At 25.6% G+C, this 27,055-nt stretch overlaps 1 protein-coding gene across 1 annotated transcript in view; it reads right to left on the reverse strand.

Moving 5' to 3' along the window:
• The window catches only part of LOC136082707 (uncharacterized), a 94,054-nt gene extending 70,466 nt beyond the window's left edge, over nt 1-23,588 (reverse strand). The window contains exons 1-8 of the mRNA XM_065802127.1: nt 23,539-23,588; nt 22,752-22,942; nt 15,549-15,680; nt 12,593-12,718; nt 4,638-4,769; nt 2,708-2,830; nt 1,700-2,173; nt 174-215 (exon numbers count right to left, since the gene is read on the reverse strand). Coding sequence (XP_065658199.1) covers nt 174-215; nt 1,700-2,173; nt 2,708-2,830; nt 4,638-4,769; nt 12,593-12,718; nt 15,549-15,680; nt 22,752-22,942; nt 23,539-23,588 — 1,270 coding nt within the window. The remainder of the gene's footprint in view (nt 1-173; nt 216-1,699; nt 2,174-2,707; nt 2,831-4,637; nt 4,770-12,592; nt 12,719-15,548; nt 15,681-22,751; nt 22,943-23,538) is intronic.
• Nucleotides 23,589-27,055: the final 3,467 nt, after the last annotated feature.

Consider the following 27,055-nt stretch of genomic DNA (forward strand, 5'->3'; position numbering starts at 1 on the left):
AAAATTGCAAAAATATATACCTCAGACCAGATACTTCTGGGTGGCAGTCAAGTTGACATTGCAGATTGCTGAACCTAATTCTAAAGTCTGTACTTAAAAAACTCGTCTGTTAAAAAACTTGTCTGTTAAAAAAGTCTGTACTTAAACACTTAAAAAAAATAAGCCAAAATTACCTTTTGGAGGAATAACAACTGGATAAACTTTATAGTCATAATCTAATGAAAATATTAGTAACAATAATAATAATAATAATAACAATAAAAACAATAAGAATAATATACTTGTGTATATTATTCTTATTATATATGTGTAAGCATGTATATATATATATATATATATATATAAATATATATATATATATATATATATATATATATACATATATACATATATATATATATATATATATATATATATATATATATATATATATATATATATACAAACTTATATATAAAATATATAAATACACTTATCTAATTCTTTCTTCTTTAAAAACATTGAGCACACTATTTGTAGGGTATACTAACATAATTTACTTACATATATATGTATATATATATATATAAATATATATATATATATATATATATATATATATATATATTTATATATATATATATATATATATATATATATATATATATATATATATACATATAAATATATATATATGTTTATCTTTATAGTTATATAAATATATATATATATATATATATATATATATATATATATATATATATATATATATATGAGTAGATGATATATATATATATATAGATGATATATATATTTTATAATATATTATATATTATAATATATATATTTTTATATATATTAGTATGGAGCGATGAGTCTAAGTTTAAATTATTTGGCAACAAGAGAAGAATATTTGTATGCCGGCACCAGAATGAACGTTATATTCCGCAGTGCATTGTGCCTACTGTTAAGCACGGAGGAGGTTCAATAATGGTATGGGGTTGTTTTACAGGTCACAAAACAGGAGATTTAATCAGAGTTTTTGGAATTATGAAAAAGGAGCAATACAGAGAAATTTTGGTGAATCTTGCCGTACCATCTGCTCATCGAATGGTGGTTCGACGCGAGCTTATTTTTATGCAAGATAATGACACAAAGCACAAATCTAAATTTTGTACAAATTATCTGAATCAACTAGTACTAGAAAAAACCCTTACTTTACTTGGACTGGCCTGCGCATCCAACTGAGCTTCTTTGGGATGAAATAGACCGGTATGTAAAGAAATTCAAAGTAAAATCTGAGGAGCATCTATAAAAGTTACTCTTAGTTTAGGTGCAATGAAGGCTTGGAAAGCTGTAACCATAGAAACTTTCAACAAATTATTCTTTCGTACGCCAAGAATATGTGAAGCAGTAATGAAGAAACGTGGTGACTATTTTGATGAACGCAAAGTTTGAAACTTGGGCAAAATAAGAAAGACCATATTATTTAACTTTTTAATGTTTGTTAAGTTTTCTATTTGTTTAGAAATATTAAATAAGTCAGATAAAAATTTTTTTTATCTTACTTATCAAAAAAAAAGTAAACTTCATAAATGCACAAACCAAGTAAATTTCCTATATAGTATAGTAATCATATGATAATAAACAAACTAACTAATATAAAAACTTGTAATGCTAACAAAAAAAAAAAAAAAATATTTAAAAAAAAAAAACCTACTGGATATTTTATTGATAAAATAAGCTTTTTCTAATTGTACGCCTTTAAAGGATATAATTCTAACAAAAGTACTTTTCCATAATGAGCTAGTATGTCTTTTATCTTCTACAATTATAGAATAAACATCTTTGTTATTTATTTTGATTGTAAATTTATAATGATCATGTTTTATTGTAGAAGTTTGAGTAATCTCAATGCTTGACCACATATTTAATCCAATAGTGTATTGGAAAATTGGATAAAGTTCTTTAGTAAAAGTTAATAAACCATCTTTATTCAATGAAATGTCAAAAATTGTTGAACCACAATCTGTGTCACCTTTAGTAAATTGTAAACTGAAGCAAATAACATAATATAAACCATTAAATTTGTTTGGATAAATATTAAACGCTATTAGATACTCTTTATAAAGGATTGGTATCAAAGCAAGACAAGTTTCTTTTAATATTGCAGTAGTATTCTCAATAAGAGTATCTATAAAAAAAATTAAAATAAATACACATTAATGCCTGCACATGAAAAGTTTTACAGTTAGCAGTGGCGTTGCAACACATTCATTTTTAGTTTAAGGAACTGATCTTATTAACTCTTCTAAGAATAATGTTTTCTCTTTTTTTACCAAAGTCTTTGAGTCATTGTTAAATAATATTCTAACATCCTATTGAAGTCAGTAAACCAATGCAGTTTACAATCTTATCATTCTGCAACTGACTTACTAACTGCTAAAAGTTTTTTTTTTAAATGTTTATGCATATTCAAGATGTCTAATTAATATTCTCAGTATAAAAAAATTAATAACATTTTTGTTTAAAATTTTAATTTAATTATTTTCTTTTTTTTACATTAATTTGTAACTTTATTAAATTAACAAAATTATTAAAACTTTTATAAAAAATTATGTTTATACAAATTTAAATAAGTTTGTATAAGCTTAAATTAGAAGTAATTTCTGTGCAGTTTTTTTTTATAAGTAAAAAGAAAAGTAAAAAATAACAAAAAATTACTCACAAACATAATTGCCATTACCAAGTAGGTGATTTGAATAGAAGCATAAATAACTTCCATTTGTATTTTGACATTTTCCATCATCCCAAGAACACGAATTAGTCATGGTAACACACTCATCAATATCTTAATAAGTAATATATTAACCTATTTAAGTTAAGTAAGCTAAATAAAGTATGAAATATACAGGGAACAATTTTTCATTAATTAGCTCAAAAGTTTATTAAGTTTTTGTAACAATTATATTTATTCAAAAAATCTTATTAATTTGTTTTATTGTGGTTTTTATTTTAATATAACAATATAATAAAATTTTAATTATTAAAATTTTTTTATTTATTTTATTAATTAAAAAATTTTGAATCCTATATTATTACTATATAAAATCTTGTTAAACCTAAACAATTCTGCATTAAGAATTTTAATTACTAAAGTCATATGGTCATACATATCAAGGCTCATTTACTCATACGTGCATTTATATGTATTTCTATACAGGTTACAGTTAGTCTAAAACAATTATTAGATAAATCATTAGATGAATTATCAGTAACTATTGACAGCTGGAAGCAATAACTTTATTGAAACTAAAACAGTTACAACTATTGTTGTAGTTTGCTCATCACTGTTTTTCTTAATATGAAAAAAAAAAGAAACTATTTAGTTTAAAAAACAAACTAAATCTTTTTTAATTACTTCTTCTTCATTCTTTTTATTTTCATTTTTTCATCTTCATTCTTCTTTATTTTCATTTTTTCTTCTTCATTCTTCCTTATTTTAATTTTTTCTTTATTCTTCTTTATTTTCATTTTTTCTTCATTCTTTTTCATTTTTATTTTTTCTTCTTCATTCTTTTTTATTTTCATTTTTTCTTCTTCATTCTTCTTTATTTTCATTTTTTCTTCTTCATTCTTCTTTATATTCATTTTTTCTTCTTCATTCTTCTTTATTTTCATTTTTTCTTCTTCATTCTTCTTTATTTTCATTTTTTCTTCTTCATTCTTCTTTATTGTCATTTTTTTTTCTTCATTCTTCTTTATTTTCATTTTTTCTTCTTCATTCTTCTTTATTTTCAGTTTTTCTTCTTCATTCTTCTTTATTTTCATTTTTTCTTCTTCATTCTTCTTTATTTTCATTTTTTCTTTATTCTTCTTTATTTTCATTTTTTCTTCATTCTTTTTCATTTTTATTTTTTCTTCTTCATTCTTCTTTGTTTTCATTTTTTCTTCATTCTTCATCATTTTTATTTTTTTTATTCTTCTTTATTTTCATTTTTTCTTCATTCTTTTTGATTTTCATTTTTTCTTCATTCTTCTTCATTTTCATTTTTTCTTCTTCATTCTTCTTCATTTTCATCAACACCTTTGTCACATGAGCAACATGAAAATACTAACAAACAGGATCTAACCAGAAATTCTAAATCCAATTGTTGGTCAAGTCTAATCTCTTGATACATCTACTTTTGTTTACTGACTAACCTCAATTATTTATTAATTTATTATTTATCTGTAGTAACAACAGTTTTGTTATAATGAATTGAACGCAACTATTTTATGCAAACTAAACACGACTTTAGATCCATACAGAAATTAAAAGGTTAATAGATTATCAGAACTTATAATTATAAAACTCAATAGCACTTCGTAAAATCTACTTATAAATTTAAAAAAATTTATAATTAGATTTCAATTATTTTAAAAAAAACAACTTAATTTTTTAGCATTATATTATAAATGAGCTCATTCCTTAGTTCATTTGGTTAGCTTTCAGTATTTTTAAAAAGTGCTTTACTGTGCCGAAATGTGGCTTTTCACATAATTGACATTTTTAAGTTTAAATTGAAGTTTTAAAACAAAAAAATCACAAGGTATTCAAGAAATCAAGAAAAATGAAAATAGCTTTACTGGCTAAGTATTGCTTGTAAATAACTCACCAACACAGCTTGCATTATCTTGACCTATCATCCATCCAGTATTACATGTGCACAAATAACTGCCAACAGTATTTTGACATTTTCCGTTTCTCCATAAACATGGGGGTCGCAGACTAGTGCACTCATTTATATCTAAAAAAAACATTTTTTGTATAATTTTTTTCTCTCAGTAAAACTAAATAAAGCACATATAAAATATATTTTTATAGTTAATAAAAAAAAATTATAAAATTTCAAAAGAGTATTTTGTTTTAAGACTATAGTTACATTTATTATGAATATGTATATATATAAGTATACAAAGTATGTTTACTTTTATTAGGGTGAAAGGTCATAAGATAAGATTTATAAAAAAAAGATTTTGTTTTTAAATGCTTGAAATTTTTTTTTTAATTTTTGTGTTTGAGACAGCAACAAAAGTCAATTTGACTATTTTTCTTCAAGATAATACTCAATAAATGCAGAGAGTCTTACGACCTTCTCACTTTGATGCGTTCAAAGATTGGTTTGGAACATTTGAGTATTATTTTGTTGACTTTATTTCAAGACCTTAACAAGCTTAAAATTTTGACAAATTTTGTGTTTCCTGATGTTTATGAAATAATAAGTGAATACCTGAATTATGAACCAGCTATTCAAGTTTTACAATCTGTTTACATAAAATCATTAAATGAAGTTTATGGATGGCATCCTTTAGCAACACATAAACAACAGCCATAAAAAGGTTTTGATGAGTATCTACAAGCACTTAACGTTTTAACAAAAGACTAACAATAAACAGTTGTCTTCAATTGAATATTGTAATGACTATATTAGAGATCCATTTATAAATGGGATAAATACACATTGCACTAGGCAGTAACTACTAGAAAAGAGTACAATCCCAGCAAGCTCATAACATTATTTTAATTTTGTAATTTGGTTGGTATATTTTTAACAAAACAATTTAAATTTCAACCAAATTAAAATGTAAGTTAAGAAAATTTTATCATTAATTCAGTGTTTATTTTTAATTTTTTTTTAGTAACATTAATGTTTTGCAATAGCAATGAAAAGTTAACCAACCCAAATGTATTTTAAGTTTCAAATGCATTTTAACATCAGGTAAAGTAAGAGCATATGTAAACAGCTTTGCAGGTGTTAACAACTTCAAAGTAGGTCGATATTTTTGCTTACTGGATTTTTTTTATTTTACATTTTGCCACATTCTTAAATAAAATAGAGATGGCCTGCACAATAGAACAGAACGAAGATTTAAAGCTTATAGTTAAAAAAGCCAAAAAAAAAAAAAATGGAGGCTTCCATATTATAGGAGGCATAATATACAATAAAGTCAACTTTAAATATATCCACTTTATCATGTCATGCGCATTTTGTACTCAGTCAGAGAGTAGCCTGTAAATAGAGGTTTCTGAAGAGCATAAAGTTTTTTTTGTATTTTTATTGTTAATGCTAAGCTGTTGAACTGAGTTTAAATAAAAATAAATAAATAAATCAATTTTTTTGTATTTTTATTGTTAATGCTAAGCTGTTGAACTGAGTTTAAATAAAAATAAATAAATAAATCAATTTTTTTGTATTTTTATTGTTAATGCTAAGCTGTTGAACTGAGTTTAAATAAAAATAAATAAATAAATCAATTTTTTTGTATTTTTATTGTTAATGCTAAGCTGTTGAACTGAGTTTAAATAAAAATAAATAAACAAAACAACTTTCTGGTTATTATATAAACATTATGCCATGCGTCTATTGTACAATTCATGACACAACTTTCATCTAACAATTTGTTTACACATAATATCAACTAAATCATCAAGTTGCTATGTTGAGAAATTGTTTAATAAATATCTTATTTCAACAATAGTTAGTGTACACAGTCTTTTCCCTAACTTTAATTTTTCTTTTTTTTATCAATTTTTTGCTGTTTAGAAGGCTGTTTTTAAGAAATCTCAGCTCTAATTTGAGCATGCTGTTAGCAATTCTTGATAAAGTTTTTTTTTATGTGCTTTCTGAATATACTAATTAACTACCTATTCTCTTGATAACTCATCTAGACTTTACATTGTCAAGACAACATAATCATCAGCCCTATTCTTTTTAGATCTTATTTAGTAAAATAGTTTCATTATGGAACCTTTTGCATCACTTAAGATATCAAAACACAGTGCTAAAAGATCTGCAATTCACCTCATGTAATCTGCAAATTTCGTTACACACAGATTTTTATTCTCTGTTATGCAATACAAACGCAAAGATTTTTTAATGAGTTGATAGTTATATATATATATATACTTCAACGTATATTTTCTTTATTAACATTTATTTGACAGCTAAGGTATGGTTTATTGACGTTTAGTACAAACTTAGGCAACAGTTATTTGCTCAAGTTTTTTTACAAATGAGTTTTAGCTTGTCTTAACAAAGTTAATAAATTTTAATAAAGCTAACCAATGTTATTTTTAATACAAAATAAAGCTAGTAAGTATTTAGTATATAAATTTATAACTAATATAAAAGAAAACTGTACTGTTTTCAAAATTGAAAACTTTTATGTTGAAATTATTTTCCATTTTAGTGCTATTGAGCTAAGCTACTTAAACTATACGAAAGTTTTACAAAATCAATTTAAGTTATGATAAGTTTTTGCTTTAGTTTAAAGTTGCTTATGAAGTAACATGTTATATAGTTTTAAACATTAAAAGTTATTGAAATCTAAAGATGAGGATGCATTTTTTAGAAGGTAGATTATTTAGTGCGTTTAGAAGAGTTCTTTTTAACTAGCTTTTAAATAGCTTGTAAGTAGAATTTGAGCTAAAATAGTTTGGACAAATATAAATACCTTTATGTTGCTTTATTTTAAAGTCTTTTAGCAGCCTTTTTGTAAAGGTATTTTGAGATTTATTTAGCCTGCAGAATTAGAAAACATTATTAAAGACAAGCTGTGGCTGTTCCAGTACTGATTTGCATATTTCCAACTATTGAAAGAACTCTGTTGACTTGGTGAAAGTAGTGCAAAGAAATGTACGACAAATGTACTAAGGTGTTTAGATTTATGTGTTAAAAATGTATTTCAATGCACCTGTTGAGTATCAAATCACATTTATATAAAATAGTCTAGATCAGTTAGTCTGCTATCTCTAACCTCTCAGTTGTATTTGTGTCTGGTATTTCAGATCTTAATTAAGATATCCATCATTTTTGTTTATTGCATAATTTTGGCATGATTTCATTATTATTTATTTTATGATTTGAGTATTTCATTTAGTTCATTTGTGATTTATGTGTATTTTTACTGTATCTTTTTTGATTATATTTTTTTTGTCTTTACAGGTTAATGGTAAATAAATTAAAAAGAAAGTTGAATTTGAACAGATCCAAATCAAAACAAAAAAAATATATTGAATTTCAAACTTTAAATATTTACAAAGTTGTGATTGGCATGTACAGGGCTTGAAATAAGCGCCAGACGTTGTTTGGTAAAAAGTGACATCAACCCCTCATTTTATCCAACCCATATTATATGCGCATTTACTTTCGAATCATTTTAGTTGTTCCAAAATTATTAATAAATTCAGTATTCTATATTAACTTTTTTTTTTGAACATTTTATTTTTTGTACAAAACAAAACTGAAGATAAACACAGGGCTATGTTAATAAAATATGTCATTTTGTTGAATTTATTTTTAAAAAAATGCCAAAACATTATATTTTTTAATTTAATTTGCCCAGTTTCTATTATTCATATTAAAACATTGCGATTAGTTATTATTTTAGGATTTTTAATTTAGTATTACTGTATTTTTTGTCCGATGGTTTTTATAAATTTCAAACAAATATCTCAGCTTTTAGAACCCCTTTTAAATTTATTTTATAAAAATTTTAGTGTAATAATTATTTTAATGCTTATAGAAACCAGTACTTTTTATTACACCATTAAATTTGAGTTGTTTCATAGCGTTTATTTTTGCGATAAATAATTTTCGCTATTAAAAGTGTTTATAAAATTAATCCTAGAAAAAGTTTGAAAAGATTTATAAAAAAAATACATATTTATATAAATGTAATTGCGTAAAATATTCTTTCATAATTTGAATAAAATGTGTTTGATGCAAACATTATAATTAATAACTTAGTAATTTATATATTTATATAAAAACTTAATAAATTATACATTTATATGAAAATTTAATACTTTATATATTTATTAAAGTAACAACATAATTTATAATTTAATAAAGTATTAACTTAATAATTTATGTATTATATAAAAACATAATGATCTATGTATTTAATGTATTTAAATAGTACTTTATGTATTAAATAACTTTGTATTTTTATTACACATATTATTATACTTTGTATTTTTATTATATATATAAGTATGTATTTAATAATCACATAATTTATGTTTTAATATGTTTATTTAATAATTTATGCATTTAATAATTTAAAAAATAATTCAGATAGTATAGCAATTTTATGACACTTAAAATAGAAAAAAAGTGCAAATGCACAACTTTAAATTTAAGTTAATTTCAAATTTAATTATAAAACATTCATTCATTTATTGCAATAAGCGCTAAATTTTTACGAGAAAATAATTAAAAAGATTTACGGAAAAAACCAAAACTAAGTGAATAAGCTGAAAAAAATATGTTTACAGTTAAATAGAGCAATTATTATGTATTATTATATTATTATTATAATAATATATTCAATATATTTCTTAAAATAATAACAAAATCAAAACTGCAATCATTTATAAAAAAAAAGGACTTTTACTACCTGTAAAATGAAAGTAATCTTAATAAGCAAAAAAATTAATAGATCTAGTTTGCATTATATATAATACCAATTATTGTAAACAATAAAACTATTTCAAATACTTTTTGTTAAATTTAATTGGTTTTATGAAAATGTAGTATATGCATTTTCCAAATTGCATTATGATTTTTTTTTTAAATCTTGCTTTTCAAAACCCTAATTTTTTTTTAACCAATCAACCATGACTGGCAAAATTATTTTGGGAGGTCAAACTAGCAATTTTTTATTATTTCGGGCGGTCATTCACCATTGACTGGACATTATTTTTCACGCTGGTACTACCTAGCTTACCAGCGTAAAGGTACACACTATATTATATGTGCCATATAATGAAACCGTTATAGACTTTAAAAGAGGAGCTCTCTATTTGGTGAATGGGGAGCTAAAGTAGCCGAGGTATATTTATTGAATTCCTATTTTTTTATTTTCCTACTAACTTTTGTTTACTTATGAAAGTTCTTTTAACTAGGTTTACTGGGAAACTCTTATAGCATTATAAAAATTTACAATAAAAAGGTAAAAAAAAAAAACTTAAAAACTGAAAGGGAATATTACCAAATGAAAGATGCCTTTCTTATTCCGTAATTATTAAAGTTGATATATTGCCTTGAAAAAATGAAACAAAGTTTTACAATCCACATTCAGCACTAGCAGTTTTATGACATTTCGAAGCCATGTTAAGAGCACTAAGGTCTTTTTTTTTGTTTTTCGAATTTTTTTGTGCTTTAAAGCAAATCCATTTCTGTCAATTGATTACCCTCAATTGCAATTTTGTTAATGGTTTGAACTCTTAAACACGCAACTCTTAAAGTTAGGAAGGGCTATTCTTTTGATAAGAAGGGCTATTAGGATTAGGAAGGGCTATTCTTCTGTTAACTCTTGATAAGATTTATCAACACTAATCCAGCTAAAATGATTAATTAAAGTTGATGGTGCTAACCCAACACTCATATCTTCAATGCATGGATTTTAATAGCCATTTGATACTTTTAATCTAACGATAACAGATTCTGCTTTTTTAGGATTGGTCTTGTGTGTACCTTGTTGAGACCAATAATCTGTAGAGTTTTCTTTTGTAAACATTTGAGTTGTATAAATTTTTTTGATTCACTGTTTCCCCAAATTTCAACTCCATACATAAATGGCTTCTAATTTAATGTTTAACTGCAAACAATATGTATTACAAACATTTTAAAGTTGTTGTTTTTTTTATTTCTTTAGTTCTATTTTGGTGCTCCACCAATCTTAACCAAGTTCTATTTTGGTGCTCCACCAATCTTAACCAAGTTCTATTTTGGTGCTCCATTACAAGTTTATAAAATATGGTTTTAACTTAGTGAACTTTAATTATTTAAAATTTAATTTGGTGATCATTAGCTAATAGTTTGAAAAAAAATTAGGTTGTCGCAATCAAGGTAAGAATAATTTTATTTTGTTTTTAAATTGCAAAATTCATTTTCTGGTCAAATTACAAAACTATTTACATCAATAAGTATAATGTTTTTGTTCTTTTGTGAAATAGCTAAATGTCTTTGCAATAAATGTCTTTTCTTTCAGATTATGATTTTTAAAATGCTCCAGAAAAAACATCAGCAACAGGTAAATTGGTCTGTATTGTGTTTTTGCTTCTTTGATTTTATAAATTTTTAATTTATTTTTGATATGTCTTGTAGAACTTTTTCAGAATATTGCAGAAGAATTAGAGGAGTCAAAAATGGCACATAAAGTATAAACCCAAATTTAGGGCTAAAGTACCCCTACTCTTTTTTTTTAAAGGGAGTGCGAATCCTGTAAAGAGTAAAATATGAGGAGAGGGAGCAGTAAGCCACATCTATAATTAGTATTTTTGTTGTTGGTTAATCAACCAATTGTTAACTGACGATGCAGACTCATTTTTTTATATATATTTTGTTTTGTTATTACCTATTAATATGTAGAAATTGTATCAAACAAAAATTTATTTTGTTTAATGATGTTTTAAAAAATATTTTTTTATAAACAAAAACTTGTATTGGTTTTTTGGTATAAAAATTTGGTTGAAAAGGATATTTTGTTCCGTTTTCTTAACAACTTATACCTTTTTAAATTATTAAATAGTTTCATATTTTGTTTCTTTTTCTAAAGGAGAATATTTTGCTTATTGTAAATAAATATATAAGCTTATATACTTTTTTTAAATTTAATTTTATATTTTAAACAATTGTTTCATAGCATTTTATTATTTTAGTAAAAGTGTATTAAATATAGAAAGGGATAGAACAGAATGGAACAGACTTACCAAGACCCATATTTTATGGGTCTGACCAGCTAGTATTTTTATTATTATCTCAAATCAAAAAAGATAAATGATAAACTTCTAATTTCAAAAAAAAGCTCTTTCTTGTGCAAAGTTATCGAGATTAATGTCAGAGAGAGGTTACCTTCAAGAACCTAATTATTTTATTTAAAACGTTCATCAAAAAACATAATCTTTGCAATTTTTGAGTGTTTGGGTCGGGAAAAGATTTATTAGTAATTCAAAGATTTTTTAAAAAATATAAGTATTTTAGGAATAAACTGGCCACGGCCAGGCATTTAAAACACCCTGTATTTATAAACCAAAATTGAGGCAATGAACCCCTTATAAGTGTTTCGAAAATAATTTTTTTTAGATAAAGTAAAATATCAGTCTAATGCATAAAATTTAACTATAAGCGATACAACAATACAGTTTCTATACATTTTGATACTCAGACATACAAACTGTATTTTTCTAAAGAATAAGTCAAATAGAACCAAAAATAAAATTGATAGAGAACATTATTTACTAGTGACTTCAATCACTAAAATTTATTTAAATAAAATGTAAATATTATTTAGTAACATTATTTTAGTGAACTTTGGATTCAATACATTTTCAATCTTTAAAAGTAAAAAAATTAACAGCTTTTAATTTTTTACTTAACAAACTCAGGTTTTTGAAGTAAAAAGTTGTTATACTTAACAATCAAGTCAAATAGCACTACCAAATTTATTTTTTACTTATATCATTGTTTGATTTTCGTACTATTTGATTTTATTGTTAGTGCAAGCATCAAAAACTGTTGCATACCTAATAACTATATTGTGTAAAAAAATTGAGAAATCTTACCTGCACAACTATTTTCATTCAACATCCATCCAATTTTACATTTGCATAGATAACTGCCATATGTATTTTCACATACTCCATTACTCCAAGAACATGGAGGTTTAAAACCAGTACACTCGTCAATATCTGAACAATTAAAAAAAAATTGATTTTATTTAATTACAAGAAGGAGAAAAGGAGAGGAGGGAAAGCACTTAAATTTGAAATTTTTTGGAAAACTGTTGATAAACTTATTATTTGTTATGTTGAATTTTAAAAAATTTCGTACTTGATAAAAAAAATTTAAAAAAGTATGATCATATAAAAGGAGATTTTTTAAAAACACTTTTCAATGTTTTTGACAGGAAACATGATGTATGCAGCCATATTTTCTCATGTTTACATTTCATTTTAGAAACAAAGAAAACTCATTTTTGTAAAGAATTTTATAGGGATTCCAAACTTATAAATAAATAAAGAGATCCTTAAATGTCTTGGCCGGAACATCCACCTTTTTAAAAACAAAAAATTACTAAAACATTAAGAAAAAATAAACTAAATCGAAAAGAATATCTTTTGATAAAACTTTTAATAAATTTAATATTTAGTTAGCAGCATTTTCCTTTTCAAAACTAAGTGATCTCCGAGCAATATATCTTTTTTTTTAAACTTCACAGATTTGGATTTCCCATAAAATTTTCCACAAAAATAAACCATCCTTATTTTTATAATTTGACAAAAATAGGGAAACACAATGCACATTCTCTGTCAAAAAAATAAAAAACATGTTTAGTTTTTCTGAAAATAAGCTTCATAAAGACAAACCATATGTGGTCATATGACTTTTTTAACCAATTGCAAAAACATTTTACAGTTAAACAAAATAAATATTGAGTCATACAAAATTTTTACAAAAAAAAGGTGTTGTTTTTTTTTAATTAAAATTATTTCCTGTTAATTAGTAATATTTTAGTCCTCACCCTAGGAGGAATTAGGTTCAAGCCAAAAAAAAGCCACAATTTATGTCATACCTTTCTGAAACTGTACTGGTGTCAACTTTCGACGTAAAAATTTATTTTTCGACAAACATTTTTACTCTATACTGTTAATAAACCATATTAATACCTTGCGCAATATTATGCCATTTAACTCATATTTAGTGTCACTGTCGTCTATTCCTGCTGGTAAGGTGTATAAATTTTAACTTTTCAATATCATTATCATTGCTAAATAATGTATTGTTTTTTTATTTTTCAGTATCATCATCGTCCATTACTGTTGGCAAGTTTTATATATTATTATTTTTCAGTATAGTTTTAATTATAAAGTAATTGTAAAGTTGTTTTGTGTATTGTCATTTTGTTTTTTACTATCATCTTCGTCCATTGCTGTTGGTAAGGTTTATATATATATATATATATATATATATATATATATATATATATATATATATATAATATATATATATATATATATATATATATATATATATATATATATATATATATATATATATATAAATATATATATATATATAAATATATATATATATATATATATATATATATGTATGTGTGTATATACATTGTTAAATACAAATATTTTTAAGTATAGTTTCAGTTATTAAATAATTGTTCAGTTATGTTTTGTATTGCATTTTTTATTTTTTAGTATCAATGTATTTTAGTATGATGAAACTGATAATGAAACTGTTGACTATTGCATGAAAAAGATCCAGCTTGCTGCTGATGTTGTTTCCGGTGAGTTACAATTTAATTAATTTAATAACACTGCAAGTGTTGTAACTTGCCAAAAATGTATTTCAAATGTTGTGACTTGCATAAATATTACAGCAAGTGTTGTGACTTGCCTAAATAATACAGCAAGTGTTGTGACTTGCCTAAATAATACAGCAAGTGTTGTGACTTGCCTAAATAATACAGCAAGTGTTGTGACTTGCCTAAATAATACAGCAAGTGTAGTGACTTGCCTAAATAATACAGCAAGTGTTGTGACTTGCCTAAATAATACAGCAAGTGTTGTGACTTGCCTAAATAATAAAACAAGTGTTGTGACTTGTTAAATTTTTTGATAGACGGCTCTGGCTTACCTTCACGTAAGCAGATGGTGGGCATACGCCCCTTCGTAATAGAAACACCACTTTTATACGTAAGATTGTATAACATAGTTTTATGTTGTGAACCAATTTTACTCATTTAAGTAAAGATATAAATATTTATAAAATCAAGTCGTTTTTGATCCTAGGGTGTGATACACCCATCACCACCACAAACACCTATATTGCTAACATTCACCTCTCGTATATTTTGGTGGTTTACTATAAATTTAATACAACTTTTTTGTGTATTTATATTTCTTACGTTTTTTAAAAAAAAAAATTTTCCGAAAAAAGTGTTTAGTTTTATACGGGCAAAGTGGTGGTTTGGTGCCCCCTCTGTCCATCTGATACACCCGGTGGGTAAAGTTTAACATAAAGCTGTAACCCACTCTTACACCTATCCTTTGACACCAAGATATTTGTATTTCGATTAGAATTGGCAAAGTTATGAAAATTTAAGTGAAGAAAAAAATTATTTTGACCACAGTTTCTTCAACAAATCCATATATAGAAAAATTGCTACTTAAACCGTCATAACTTTTAAACCAACTGTTTGTTTTTAATAATTTGTTCACCATTAAAATACTGTAATAACCCTCTTTCTAATGATATATAACATTATAGTATTCAAAGAATTTGAAATTTTTTACTAACGTACCTATTATCATCTCCATCACCACAAACATCATCATCATCATCATCATCATCATCATCATCATCATCATCATCATCATCATCATCATCATCATCATCATCATCATCATCATCATCATCATCATCATCATCATCATCATCATCATTACCACCATCAAAAACAATTGTTACGGCAAAATCATTGTTTGATAAATATCAACTTACCCACACAGCTTTTATTATCTTGACCTATAACCCAGCCAGTTTTACATGAGCACAAATAACTACCATAGATATTTTTACATACTCCATTACTCCAAAAACATGGAGGTGTTGAGGAATCACACTCGTTGATATCTGAATAAAAAATGAATTTATATATGTTAATGTTATTATTACATGTAATAATAACATTAACATATATTTCAACATTCATCCAAAGACATGGACCTGTGGAGTACATAAAAAATGTTATAAAATAATATTTTATACTTATAATAGTCTGATCTAAGTAGTACTAATTTGATAATTTATTTTAAATAGTTTTGCATTATTACAAAGATACTTGTATCCAGCCTTACAGATGGGGCATATAAACTTTTATTCGACCAAGGATTCAAAATATTTGTTATTATTTATATTTAAAACATCCATCAAACATTTCTAAGAGATCTGCTGTACGAAAAACTGCAACAAAATAGTGTAGTGGGTTAGTGTAGGATTTTAAGGTTGTGTAGTGTAGAGTAGGATTTTAAAAACATTTAAATTGGCTAAAAAAAATTAAATAGCTCTAAAGTTGATTAAACAGTTAGGGTGGCAGAATTTCACTGTTGTCATAGCTCAATTTTACGACTTGTTCGTCAGTTAAAAAGGGAGGTCACTCCATGTTCCTCAAGTAATAGAACTCGCTCCTTATTCAGCCCTTTTTTAATACTGATATACTTAATAATAACACAGTTAATTCTTTTGATTGTGATTTTAAATATAACTCTAACTCCTAAACACCAGAACTCGTAATTAAGTTGCAATCCACTGGTAAACAAATAATGTCTTTTTTTGATGTACCTGCCGCTATACTCGGAGAGGGTTCTATTTTACAAGCTATAGAAATAAGAGCCGCATTTTTAAGTAAAGATTTTAGCCAGACTTCTGCTGTGAAATGTTTGACACCATTAATAGTTTAAAACGGATCAATATGATACTAATATTAGTTCTGATATTTTTCCTATATAATACTAAGTATAGTACTATATAGGAAAAAGTGAATTTCTTACTGTGTTGACAAGTGGACCACAAAAGTTCATACTTATTTGTTACAAAGTATTTAATTTTTTATTCAAAGCATAATGTGCAGTTAATAAATACCAAGGTCTCAAAAAAACAAATTTTTTATTTCCGGACAAATTGCCCAATATATACTCAAGTTTGGCGGACATGTCTGATAAAACCTTAAAAAATGCTATCGAATGTCATTCCTGACAACACTTAAAATATTTTGTTCTTTCATCTTTCAAGTTAGTTTTCATAGCATAAGGAGTTTCAAAAATGCGCTGAAAATAAAAATAAAATTTAGGAGTAAGTAAAAAAAAAAAATCTTTAAGAAAAAGAAAAAATCTAATCTCAAAAAATTAAAGTTTGAAAAGAAACATGTATTTGTATTACATATTTTTAAAAATACTTTACAATGCGAAATGATTTGTAAATTATTATAAATATATTAAATACATCAACTATTATGTTTACTTATTACTTCATTAAATAAAATAACAAATTAATTCTAATGGTTATTTAAAATAAACCCATTTTGTTTAAATAATCAAAGAATATTATACGTAATTACATTTACATACATATGTATTTTTTAATAAATCTTTTCAAACTTTTCTCATGTTAATTTTTATAAACATTTTTATTACCAAATAAATTTAGCGCGAAAACAAACCTTACATAACATAACTCAAATTTATTAATTTAATAAAAAGTACTGGTTCCAGTATGCATTTAAAAAACTATTATGTTAAAGTTTTTGTAAAATAAATTTAAAAGGCGTTTTAAAAGCTAAAATATTCGCTTAAAATTTACAAAAGTTATCGGACAGAAAATAAAACAAATATGAAATATAAATTTAAAATAAACAATTAATTACGTTTTGATATAAATGATAAAAACCAGGCTACTTAATTCAAAAAACTTGATGCTTAGGCGTCTTTTTTAAAATGAACTAACTCAAAAAATGACGTATTTTAACGTAGCAGTGAGCTCAAATTCATTTTCAGTTTTGTAAAATAATAAAAAGTTCAAAAAATGAAGTTTATATACACTACTGAATTTATTAATAATTTTGGAGCAACTAAAATGATTATAAAATAAATGCAAACAAAATATGGGTCTAAAAAAAAAAGACTGATAGATGTAATTTTTAACTCAACAAGCGCCAGAACAATGTCCATTACACGGTTGCTATTTCGAGCCCTGAATACCTCATGAACATTGATTCTTCTTCTTGTAAAATATTTCAAGACTAGGCAAGAGAATTCCTTACTTCACAGTATTCTTGAATTTATTGAATTTATTGGTTTATGAATATTTTTATTTCACAGAAACTTATTATGATGCTCATTCTGTTATATCCAATTGACTCTAAAAAATTTTTTTAATTTGTAATAAACTATCCTAGGTACAATTCCATCTTGTTTTGCTTGGTATTTTTAAATAAACCTTTAGCGTAGCATTAATTTTTTCAGCAACTGTATTTGATACATTTTAATGATAAACACATGCCTATTGCAAGGGTAAGATATGTAATACCCTTTGTAAGGTATAGGGTTACCAATTGGACTCTGCCCGAAAAGAGTAAATTTCAGGGCCAATGACATGGGTTTCAAAATGAGGGTGAGGGGGTAAGAGGTGTGCAATTGTCAATTCCTAAAAAAATGCATTTTATCATAAAATTTCTAATTAAAAATATTCCCCAAAAAAATTGCTATGTGCATCTTCTGAGTTAATTACATTTATGTCAACTGTAAATTTAAAAAATTTAATAATATTTCTAAAATCACACTAAACAATGTAAACAAAAATAAACTAACTACTTATTAATATGAAACATTATAAGATAATATTGAAAATAATTTATTTGAAATTATATTTGGCTTTGCTAATAAACTTGTTTAATGGTTTATTACCCACACAGTATTTAAAAATTAATTGCAACTAAAATTTTTAAAATTAAATTGCATTACCAGCAAGTTTTTTATTGATTCTGGAAATAGACTATTTATCTTATCAGTCAAAAGACTCTTTGTCATGTTGAAAATTCTTACTGCATTAGCATTGTGCAATGAATTCACAAAAAAAAAAAAGCACTTATCTTGTAGTAAGTAAAGATATTTTTTAAAAAATTGAATCTCAAACAAATTGAATGGCATGCGACAGTATAACTAAAATAGTTTTCTGCTTTCGCCAAAATTAAAGATATTCATTATTTTTGAATTTTTTTTTAGTACCATAGCATCAATTTTTTCAAAAAAATAGTACATGTATAGTTTTTAGAAAAAGTAGGAGTACATAAACTTACTTGCTCAAAAAGTGTACATGTTCTTTTTAAAGAGTACGGTTGGTAATATTAAAAAGGTATATTTTTTTACCTTTTAATGTGGAAAAATATATTAACAACGATGACTTGTCAAACAATGATTGGTAACTTTGTACCGAAAAAGTATAATTTTTTGCCTTAAAAGGTAAAATATTATACTTTACTAAGGGTATACCACTTTAAGAGTGAAAAAATAATTTAAAAGAGTGAATTCTCTAATAAAAGAAAAACAAAAATTTAATACTATTTTCAAGTAAATTTGTTTGATGGGATTTATTAAGTTTTTCAAATTTGAAACTTTAGCAAATGATAGGTGAATAAAATGGTGAAACTTTTCTAATCCGTTTTTTGAAACTAACTTTTACTTTGAAAATAATAAACTTAAGTAAATCCAACATATAATACATAAAAATTAAGAGGAAATTTAATACTAACTTACAACTAATTTCAGTATTATTTCAGGATTATGCAGAAATTTAAATGAAGTTATGCTGTAATATAAATTAAATTATGCACAAATATAAATTAAATTATATGGAAATATAAATTAAATAATGCAAAAATGTGATTTAAATTATGCAAAAACTTAAACTAAAAAATGCAAAAAATGTAATATCATTAACAATTGGATCCATATTGCTAATAATTGGATCCATATTGCAAACTAGATCCGCATATATACTAATAATTGAATCCACGCTAATAATTAGATCCATAATGCAAACTAGAACTACATGCAATAAAATTGCGTTAAAAAGTTATATTTAAACTAATTTTATATGAAATTTTCTAATTTTTATAGCTACATGTACTAACTTTAAAACCATTTAAGTAACAAATATAGTTTAAAAGTTAGTACATGTGGCCAACACAATCCAAACTAGTCTCAAACTAACCAATTATTGTTTAAATTTTAATCCAAAAAATTGGATTAAAATTTAAACAATAAACAGTCTAAAAATTAGTTCATATAGCTATTGAAACCAAACTTGGATTTGATTTAATCTAAATACAACAATGTTAGTTTTTGAACCGTAAAAACAACTATAGCAAAATGCAAAGTTAAAAAGTTTTTAGGAACTGTTACTTTTTGTTAATGTTCTTCCAAAAACAGAATTTGTTTTTCTTCCTTGTTCTGTCATTTAAAAAAAACAGTTTCAAGCTTCATTCCTCAAAAAAAAACTAGTTCCATAAATCCATTCCTTTTGAAACGCGTTCTTTCTGATATGCAATAATCTAATGATTGTAAACTGCTACTCATTGGTAATAAATAGTGAATTTTTCTCAATTTACTTTGTTAAATTTATTTACTAATAAAAATATCTAAACTTGGAAACAAAATTAAAGGAACTGAAAACAAAATTAAAGTTTAAAATTTTGACATTCGTTTATAAAATTATTAAAAATAATAATACTATATTAAGTATTTACTGATAAGTTAATTAAAATATTAATGGTGTTGTTAAAAGCACAATAAAAAATGAAAACTATAATAAACATTATCCTTCTATATACTCTATTAGATTATAACAGGCCTGTAGCAAGCTTTTTTTGTTGTTTGAGATCGGTAACTTTCAGACATGGAGCACACTCCAAACATTTATAAGCTTATACTTATGTCAAATAAAGAACATTTGCAAAAAGATGAAACGACCGACGGGAGTTTAAACTTTATAATGTAATAATTTTTTTTACACCAAGAGATTATTGTATAAAATTTAAAATTTTTCGATGAATTTAAATTTAGTTAAAAAAATATTTTATAAACTTATTGCTCTCAAGTTAGGACAGGGGGAAAGGGGCAAAGGGTTTAGGGCTTTATTTGTTCGCAGGCTCCAGTCATCTCAATTTTTTGCAAATGTTCACATAGACAAAAGGGAAGAAACTCAATGTTTGTTCATCTTTTGTTTAACAAACGTTTGCACATTTATTGGTTTGTTACGCTCTGGAATATAACGTATTTCATTTTTTCCATATAAAATTTTAACCATATTGTCAGTTCTTGTTACTCGATATAAAGGTTTCATTCTTAAGTAGATAGACATTTAACTAATATCTGAATAATTAAAGAATGGCCATTTCTTGCCCTACTGTGAAGAAGCCCTTGTCGTAGTTTTTGAAAAAATAAGTAAATTTTTTTAAGTTTACATAATTTTCCAAGTAAAGGTAATTTAACCCTAGGGAATATTCATTTGATATGCTTTTTATACTTTATTTCTGATATGAAATGATTTATATAATCATAAGATTAAAGATTTAACAAAAAAAATTTATGGAAAAAGTTATAAAAGTTAAGTTAATATATTCTGCAGGAAATAGTAACTGCAGGAGCTCTTATAGCTACAAATTATGGAAGAGTTAAACAAAAAAAAAATAAAGTAAAGAAAAAAGCATTAAAAAAAAAGATACTTAAGAAGTAACAAATTGGCCTGTAAATCGAGCGAAACGAGCCAAGCTTGCCAGGGCTCGGCTTGGTTCGTTTACATAATAAGAGTGTTCAGGCTTGGCTCGAGCTCGTTTCGAACATGAGATTCTTTGTTCAAGCTCGGCTCGTTAGGATTAGTATTGTTTGGTCTCGGCTCGTTTTACATGTTGCTTGAGCTCGACTGGTTTAAAACTCGAAATAATTATTGTAACATGATAGTTTAAAGCACGTTTAGTAAAAAAAATTGTTCGTTAAAGGCTCGTCTGTAAATAATGCAAGTCCAAATCAACAAACAACATAAATAATCTTACAGTCTATTAAACATGCAAATAAACAACATAATGAAATAAGATCCCACAAATCTAATAGTTCAAAATAAAAGTTAAAACTAATAGTTCAATGTTCAAACTTAATGTTCAAAGTTCAAACATAATGTAAACTCTCACAAACATAATAATTCTTATTAAACACTGCACTCTAATAGTTCAAATTACATTTTTTAAAGTCTTGCTCTCATTGCATTGGTTAAATAAAAAATATATATACATATATATATATTCGAACTTTAATCGAGCTTATATAAACGAGCCTATGATGTTCAAGCTCGGCTCGTTTAATAAACGAGCCTAATTTTTTATTCTAGCCCGGCTCCTTTACCATTTGAGCCTAACATGAACAAGCTCTTATCGAGCCGATCACCGAGTCGTTAACGAACATGAGCCTGGATTTGCTGCCCTAGTAACAAAGCTCCAATTCAGAGAAAATCTTTAGTGGATAGTTATTGTAAAACTAAAAAACCAATATTTCTTTTATTTAGTAATTATGCTAAATTTATGCATTCTTTCCCAAAGTAAATAAATAAATCAAATTCAAATTTGTAAATATCAATGTAGTTAATAATTGAGTATTGGTTATTAACCTGAAAATCCTTAACTAAAATATGTTACAGTTTTGGAGTTATGAAGTTTTAAAATTAAAAGTTTTCATAAAGACATGACCCGTTTTGATTAAATATTTATTATAATGCTCACTATAAAGATTGTTAAATTTATAAAAATTTATCAGAATAACTATAATGTACAATGTTTATAAATAAATATTAAAAGTATGAAATATATGAAAACCCTAACCAGTCGATGACACAGAGAAGGGTAGGGCAGGATGGGGGATCAGGAAGGCAAAGACTCTAACTATTTTTTAAAAGACCTTTTTTTTAAATTTTTAGATTTTTATATATAGGACTATATAGGACTTTCTTTAGGAATTGATGATTGCGCCTGTCAACTTTGAAACCCTTGTCATCAACCTTAAAATCAAAATAAATTTTGGTTCAAATAAAATAAATCATATAAATCACCTTGATGTTTATAAGATATCTATATTGAACAACTGTATTTAGAGTTTTTACCTGAACAACTGTTTCCATTTAACATCCATCCACTTTTACATTTACACAAATAACTGCCATATGTATTTTCACATATTCCATTACTCCAAGAACATGGAGGTTCAAAATCAGTACACTCATCAATATCTGAACAATTAAATAAAATTGATCTTAATTGATTACAAGAAGGGGGAATGAGGAAAGGGAAAGAACTTAAATTAGAAATTTTTTGGAAAACTTTTGATAAACTTATTAATTATTATGTTAAATTTTAAAAACTATATTGGGTCTTATGGTTAATTGCTTATTTTGTGTAGCATCATTTATTTCCAAAATGATACCTATAAGTAAGTATGATACCTAAATGTAAAATGATACCTATAAGTAAATTAAACTCTTAATTACTTTTTGAACAAACTAACATTATTATCCAATCAATAAAGGAGTCTTCGGGTCAAGTTAAAGCTATAATATGCGATGGAAATAAAATTATCAAGGCATTTTTAAAAATCTTTGAAGATTAGCTCCGGATAAACCCTGGTTGACTAGTAATGGTATTTTGTTAATCTTTGAATATGTTCATTTGCTTAAAAACATTAGAAATAATTTCCAAAGAAACTAGTCAAATTATTTTTATGATGAAAGAGTATTTAAAGTGGCACATTGGGATCATCTTAAAAAACTTGATGAGCTTGAATCTAAAAAATTAGTTTAATTATCCAACATCAATGACGTTTCAATATTTCCAAAGCCAATTGAGAGGCAGTCAGTTGCTACATGTTTAAGGGTACTTTGTGACAAAACTTACCATGCTTTAATTAACCATCCAGTACAAAATACAGCAGATTTTACTAACATTGTCGCGACATGGTGGAAAGTTCTCTATTTTAAGGCAATAGGTGCTGAAAATAGATTCAAGGATGAACTTCAAGCAGTTATTAGAGACCCTAATCGTAATAGATTAGAAGATATATATAATGTTAAAAATATGGCTTTAAAGATGACTGGAAAGCAAGGTAAAAGGTAGAAACAACTTACTTGTGACACTGCACAGTCAATCTACCACACATGCAATGGTATTGTTGAACTATGTAAATCATTATTTCATAGCTCACATCAATATGTTATTCTTAGTGAGCTTTCTACTAATAGAAAAAGAATTTAGCAGATTGCGCTAATTTTAGGCAGGAAGGTATTTCATAGCAGTACAACAAGTGATTGAAAAATGGATTATTTCAAGAGCTAAGCTTTTTCTTTCACTTGATAACCCAATTGTTAAGAAAAGTCTCGATAAAACCTATTTCTTTCAAAATTGTGGTGTCCTATTAGATAAGCCCTCTGCTAAGATATTTGATATCTACCAGATCTTAAATCTTATATTTTTCTTGATACAAATATAGCTCTCACATATGTATCAGGGTTTTTAACTTATAAAGATGAAAAACTATCAGAAAATGAATTTCTAAATAGAACCACTTTTTACCACCAAAAGTATGGACAATACTAGACTCAATTCTTTTATAGTTTTTAATGCAATTAAGGATATAGTATGTAGAGTATCATTAAACAAAATTCTAATGATGATTTCATAGGTTTTCAACTTTGAAATACAGCGACACAATTGAAATATTCTTTCGAAAATTTTTTTAAACAATTTATCTAAACTTCTGACTCCACGTTCAAATTAAGAACCACCTCAAAAAATATTTAAACTCTCAATATATATTTGTGTATGCACACACACACACATATATAAATATAAAATATATATATATATAAAATATATATATATATATATATATATATATATATATATATATATATATATATATATATATATATATATATATATATATATATATATATATATGGATCAAAATTTATATTCAAACATTCTGGAAATTAATCTGGAAAAAAGTGCCCACAAATTAGGAATTACAAGATCATTTATAATTCAACAGAAAAAGATCCAAAATATACAGCCAAACGTGTCAGAGAATGGCTTATATTTAAAACAGCTATGCAACTTTATTCATTCCCACAATCTCCATATTTAAATCCTATCAAACATCTATGGGATGAAATGGGTGGAAGATTTAGGACACACGATGTGAGGAATCGGCAACAGCTACAATTAGAAGTTATGAAAGAGCGGGACTCAATCATTCCAGAAATTACCAAAAAATAAGTAGGTTCAAAAATAAACAAACTACGAGATGTAATAAAAACTTGTGGTGAAAACAAAAGTTATTAAAACACTAATAAATTGAGTTCGCATAACACTTTTATTTAATTTTTGTAAAGTGGATGAAAACTTTTTTGGTACAAAAGTGCCTACTTTTTATTCCAAAATGCAGTATCTTATTTGTTACTCATTACTTTTCAAAATCACTTTGTTCCATATTTCTTAAATATTTAAATTGCATAATTTAGTTTGTATCATGCTTACCTCTTTGCTAAATAAAAAGCTATTGCATTTTTAAAATCTGGAAGTTAGGTGGATAAAAACTTTTTTGACACAGTGAATACGTACATATATATATATATATATATATATAATATATATATATATATATATATATATATATATATATATATATATATATATATATATATATATATATATATATATATATATATAAATATATATATATATATATATATATATATATATATATATTCTTCGTGCAACAGCGATGGTATACCTGTTGATGTAGTAATGCTAAACTTTGCTAAAGCTATCGATAGAGTTCCTCACATGAGACTCTTTGCTAAATTAAATGCATATGGTATTACTGGCTTTGTTCTAAAATGGACGGAAGCTTTTCTAAATAAGAGAAGACAAAGAATAGTTCTTGGTGAAGTTGTTTCTGAGTGGGCTTAAATTTTTAGTGGCGTGCCACAAGGCTCTGTTACTGGACCCTTACTGTTTATTATATACATTAACGATCTGCCAAGTAAATTAATGAATTAAAAAAATAGTTTGATGAAGATACTAAGACATTGTCCACGGTAAATTCTAATGAGTGTTCCTCAAGTCTACAGAGGGATTTAAATACATCATTTAAATGGACAGAAGAATGGCTTTTAAAGTTTAATGTCAATAAATGTGTATTAATGCACTGTGGAGTAAACAACAAAAAGAATCCTCTATATATTAAAGGCACAAAACTACCAGAATCAAACAGCGTAAAAGATCTAGGCGTAATATTTTCTAAAAATCTCAAATAGAAAGATCAAGTGTTTTCTGTAAGTAATAATGCAAATAGAATATTAGGTCGAATTAAAAAATTGTTTGCTTTTGGACTGTCATTTACTTAAGTCACTAAACGTAATCTTTATTCGTTCATTTCTAGAGTTCTCAGTACCAGTATGGTCCCCGTACCAAAAAAGTGATTGTAAAGTAACTGAACAAGATAAGCATCGAGCCACCAAACTGATTAAATCAATAACATAAAAACTGTTCAAAATCATATTAGAGCTCACTGTTTCAAGTATTATAGGCAGAAAACAAATAATCTGCGAAGGCATAATTTCTTTTACAATAGATCAGCTAACTTAAACGACTCATAACCTTTAGAACTAGTCAAAACATCGTCTGTAAACTTTTATAAAAAAGGATTCGACTGTTGGACGAACAACAATCGATTAAAACGGCTGTCACTATATGCTAAAAAGCATTGTCACTGGCCAATCCGGTTACAGCAATAGATACTAACTAACTAACTAACGAACTAACTATATATATATATATATATATATAGATCTATAGTTTGTTGGCTTTAGGAAGAGCGGAAGGAAAAAAGTGATTCTTACGCCAACACATACGTCACTTTTAATTACTTTTGACTTTCGTCCAACATTTCCGTGTTGGACGAAAGTAAAAACCATTAATTTAATTACAAATTAATCGTTTTTTAAAAAAACCACAAAAACGCAAATTTAATTGACCAGAATGTTTTTTAAAACATTCTGAATGTTTTTATAACATTTTGAATGTTTTTAACAATATAAACAATGTTTTTATTTTTATTTTTTTTAATAAAATGTTTTTATTTTTATTTTTTTTAATAAAACGTTTTTATTTTTATTTTTTTTACTGTAAATCATGCGCGGAGTGTTGCTACATCGACTATCTTATAGCCTGACTCGCAAGGGAGTGCTGCTACATCGACTGACAAATAGCCTGACTCGCAAGGGAGTGCTGCTACATCGACTGACAAATAGCCTGACTCGCAAGGGAGTGCTGCTACATCGACTGACAAATAGCCTGACCCGCAAGGGAGTGCTGCTACATCGACTGAGGGTTTGGTTAGGGCAGGCAG

This window comes from Hydra vulgaris, chromosome 07 (assembly GCF_038396675.1).
Source record: "Hydra vulgaris chromosome 07, alternate assembly HydraT2T_AEP".
Classification (NCBI taxonomy): domain Eukaryota; kingdom Metazoa; phylum Cnidaria; class Hydrozoa; order Anthoathecata; family Hydridae; genus Hydra; species Hydra vulgaris.